Raw genomic sequence first — 4,298 nt, forward strand, 5'->3', positions numbered from 1 at the left:
GGGGGTCACCTCTCCGTCTGTCTCCAGGCTTCTTGCTAATTCTCTTGTCGTGGAGGAAAGGAGAATAACATCCTGAAACGTGAGCACTCGATGTGGGTCTGTGCAGAGGAACTGCCTGGCCTTTGCTTTGTTCCATGTCTGTGGCATCTTAGGCCCATCCGAGCCCATGCTGGGGGCTGGGCACGGGGCAGCCCCCTGGCAGCGTGGCTGCAGGGCTGAGGGTCCCGCTGGCTGCTCTGCCCACTCCTTCCTCCATATCCTTCCCCGTCCCTTTCCTGCTCCCCTCGCCCTTGGTCCTGCTCGGTCCCCGCTGGCAGCGCAGGTTCAGTCACATCCCGCAACCGGCCTGTGGCTGTTGCTCCGTGCCCTGCGGACCTGCGTCTCTCCATAATTTATCATCTGCAATTGGGAGGTTAAATGCTCTTTTATCTCAAATGTTCATCAATCAGCTGCTGTTTCTTGTGGGTTCAGATCAGTCTGGGAGGCAGGAGGTGAAGAGTAGCGATGGGTTTATGGAGCGGAGCCCGCAGGCCGGTGGGAATAGGGACAAGGACAGGGACAGGGCTTGCTCCAAGAGGCATCAGGCTCATGCACCAGCATGGCTCTGGTCTGGGGTCAGTTTTCCACCAGCACGTTGATGGGAGAAGGGAGCAGGGCTGTGCATGGTGGCCCCAGTGCGGCAACTGGAACAGCTGAGCATCACGCTGGGCTTGGTGACAGCCGTCTTGGGGACACAGCACCCGCCCCGAGGACACAGCGGGCTGCAAAGTGCCTTGGGGCACCTCGGCTGGTCCTGTGCCAGCAGCTCTGGTTGACAAGCAGCCGGTGGAGGCTCTTTCCCGCATCCCTGTCTCCTCCAGCTCCCTGGGGCTGCAGCTCACCATCTCTGCCTGTGCCACCTCCCGGCAGCCGAGGGTCCGGGAGCGGAGCTGTGGCTGGCAGGGCCGGGCTGCGGCTCTTCCCGCGCTGCCGCTGGCCCCGACCCAGCAAAGCACTTAAGCTTTGTTTGCTTGAAGCTTCCCACTTCGGGCTGGCACGCCTGGTGCAGGCTCATGGCCAGGGCTCCCAAGGCTTTGGGGAAAGGAGTCCTTTGAGGACCCTGAGCAGCTCCGGTGGGACCTGGAGGAGTCTGATGCCTCATAGTGGTTCAGTAGGGTTTGTCTCCCAGGTCCTTGGGGTCCTGGTGACAGCTGGGGCTCCCCTTGAGGCTCTGGTTCCCGCGTCCTCAGCTGTAGGTAGGGATGGAGCTTGCCAGGTTTGCCCGGCCATGGGCCAAATCCTTTTCCTGCGCTGCCGGCGTCCCCAGGGCGGCACAGCCTGGGCAGAGCGCGGCTCCTGGCTGTGGTGACAGCCGCGGCGGGGCTGGTGAGCGGCACTGTGATCTGGCACAGGCACAGAGACAAAGCGGCCCCGGGTGAGCGTGGTCTGGAGATAAGGGGGCTCCCGGCGCCTGGAAGGAAGAGGTTTTGCCAGGACGGGAGGAGGTTTTGCCACCTCGTCTCCCTCCTGCTTCCAGGTACAACCTTTCATCCCCGTTAAAGGTGGAGCTGAGCAGAGAAAGCGCTTTCCTGCCCTGAGCTGTCCTCTGGCTTCTGGCTCCGCTCCCCTTTGGCTCCTCAGCCCTTCACTGGGCTCTGAGCCCCACACCAGGTTGGGGACCCGGAGGAGCAGTCAGGGGCGATTCATGGTGCCTGTAGATGGTTTCCTTTCCTCCATCCCACCGCGCTCCTTGTGTGCGGCCGGTGTTCCTGAGCCCTGGGGCTGAGCTCATGGAGCTGACTGCTGCGTGTGCTCTGGAGCCTGGATGATGCTCAGCGCATTTTTATTTCTTTTTTTGTGCCGTCGCAGCATCCCCCTGTGCCAGCCACGTCGGGGTGCCTCCCTGTGAGCTCTGCGGGGGCTGCCTGGACCTGTGCTCACAGCAAGCTTGTGGCCCCCCGCCCTGGGTTTGAGTAGTGCCTTTCTGCAGCTGAAAGGCCAGCACGGTTTAATTTTCTGCCTCTCCGTTATTTTTTTACATTGAGCTTTTTGCCTCTGGATCAAAAGCAACTGCCTCCTTCGTCCCTGCCAGCTCTGTCCCTGCGCTGGGGGGGTCATGGGGCTGGGGCCAGCCTTCACCCCCTCCGAGCTGGGGGCTCCAAGGGGTGTTTCCATGTCCCTTTTGCTCTGCGAGGAGGAAGACATGGCAATTTTGGCACGAGTGTGCCCGGCTGGTGGTAGATCATGGTGTTTGCCTAGTCGGGGCACTGCAGGCAGGGCAGGGTGCAGGCAGGGCAGGGTGCAGGCAGCACCGTTTGCTGTGTCTGTGGGGTACTGTGTGCTGGGGCTGTGTGTGAGGGTCGGGGTAGGGTGAAGGGTCAGGGTTTGGGTTCAGTGGGAGGTGGGACCCCCTTTGGCTGTGGCTGGGGGTGCAGAGGAGCTGCGTGCTGGTGTCCTGCTCCCCTGGCTCCCTCCCTGTGGGGCTGCGCAAACCCCCGGTGGCCTGGGGCAGGGTGATGGGGCCAAGCAGGTCTCAGGGTGCCATCGGCTCAGGGCGTTGGAGAGTGCTCAGCACCATCACAGCAGTGCCCTCAGCCCGGCGCTGGGAAAAGCAGCGACTCCCAGACACCTCGTCCGCATCTCTGTGGAGCTTTATGTGCTTCACCACGGCTCAGCATCCTTGTCTCTACCTCACGGGTGGGGAAACTGAGGCACGGGGTGGGGAAGGAGCCCAGCAAGACTTGTGCTGTGTTGCCCAGCGCTTTGGTGGTGGGGACGGGACTAAACCAGGCTCTGGTGCTCTCTGGGTGCCTGCGGTGAGGAGGGGCTCTCGGGGTGGGGTAGGAAAGGTGCAGGCAGCTCTCGCAGCCGGAGCCCAGCTCCCAGGGTGTCTCTGTCCCCAGGCTACAGCGTGAAGTGCGAGTACACGGCGCACAAGGAGGGGGTCCTGAAGGAGGAGATGGTCCTGTCCAGCGAGGCTGGTGAAGGCGCCTGTATCAAGGTGGTGGTACAAGCCCGTGTCATGGGTAAGAGTCTGCCAGTGCCGGTGGGCAGCGGTGGGAGGGGTGGGTCTCGTGCAGTTCCTTGGGTTTTGGAGCAGCGATTCCTCCCCAGCACAAGCGGTAACAGGAAGCGCTCGCAGACCTGGCTGAAGACCCACTGCTTTCTGCTGTGCCTGTGTCTGGGGAGCCAGGGCTGCTCCCTGCATCCCCTGCATCCCCTGCATCCCCTGCATCCCCTGCATCCCCTGCATCCCCTGCATCCCCTGCATCCCCAGCGCCATCCTCCCTCCTTTCCCAGCCCATCTCCCTCCAGCTCTCCCGGCTCAGCCGCTGCAGACGTTCCCCACCTGGTGGACACTTCTAAGAAATGGTCTGAACAGGATGAGTTTCACCCCGAAAATCCCCAGCCCAGGGGACGAGGCTGCGGGGCCTCCCCGGTGAAGGGGGTGGGTTAGGGACACCCCCTGCCCCCCGTCCTCACCCCAAGCCCAGGCCAGGGGCTGTGGCCAAGCCCACTTGGGGTCCCCCTCTCCTCCAGCCACTGCTGCTTATTAAGCAGCACAGCGGTCTTTAATTTTAATCCCCACCTTGCTGCCTAATTTGGGTTCGTTAATTAGAGCAGCGTTTCATAGCTCGGCTTCCTCTGCTTCGTGTGACACAGCGCCTGCTCTCACTGTCATTTTCCACACGACTGGTCCTGGGGTCCGTGGGGCTGGTGGTTCTCTCTGTGGTGTCCCCACCCCGTGTCCCAGCCCGGCCCCCAGCACCCCATGCACTGCAGCACCCGAGCCGTGACACACCGGGGGCTGAGCGCGGTCCCTGGGCAGGAACCTGAGGGCAGCGACCACAGCAGTGACCTGGGGACAGGGTGCAGCATCCCTGCATCTCCCAGCGCCCCCAGCTGCTGGCATGCCTTGTGTGGGGACCGTGGGTGAGAGGACAAAGCACCTGTGAGGCTCCCCAAAAGGGCTCTCGAAAAAGTGAAGTGAGTCCCCCGGGCCAGCCTGAGGCCATACGTGACTGCACCCCGGCTCTGTCCTTGTCCCCACTGTCCCCTCCTTTTCCTGCAGACCGGCATCATGGCACGCCAATGCTCCTGGACGGGGTGCGCTGCATCGGTGCGGAGCTGGAGTACGACTCGGAGCAGAGCGACTGGCACGGCTTTGATTAGCCCCCCCCAGCCCTCCACTGCTGCCCGCGCGGCTCCCAAGGACGAAACTCAAATTTAAAAAACAAGAAACCGCCACAAACTCCCCCACCCCGGGGGCTGCAGCTCTGTGACCATCGCAGAGCTGGGGGCGAGCTGCTACTTCCCCC

General features: G+C 62.7%; 1 protein-coding gene across 1 annotated transcript in view; it reads left to right on the plus strand.

Moving 5' to 3' along the window:
* LOC104285623 (chromosome unknown open reading frame, human C20orf27) overlaps nt 1-4,152 on the plus strand; it is a 14,692-nt gene extending 10,540 nt beyond the window's left edge. Inside the window, exons 4-5 of the mRNA XM_009884091.1 lie at nt 2,883-3,005; nt 4,052-4,152. Of these exons, the coding sequence (XP_009882393.1) occupies nt 2,883-3,005; nt 4,052-4,152 (224 nt within the window). The remainder of the gene's footprint in view (nt 1-2,882; nt 3,006-4,051) is intronic.
* The last annotated feature ends 146 nt before the right edge of the window (nt 4,153-4,298 follow it).

Source organism: Charadrius vociferus, unplaced genomic scaffold (assembly GCF_000708025.1).
Source record: "Charadrius vociferus isolate BGI_N301 unplaced genomic scaffold, ASM70802v2 scaffold544, whole genome shotgun sequence".
Classification (NCBI taxonomy): Eukaryota; Metazoa; Chordata; class Aves; order Charadriiformes; family Charadriidae; genus Charadrius; species Charadrius vociferus.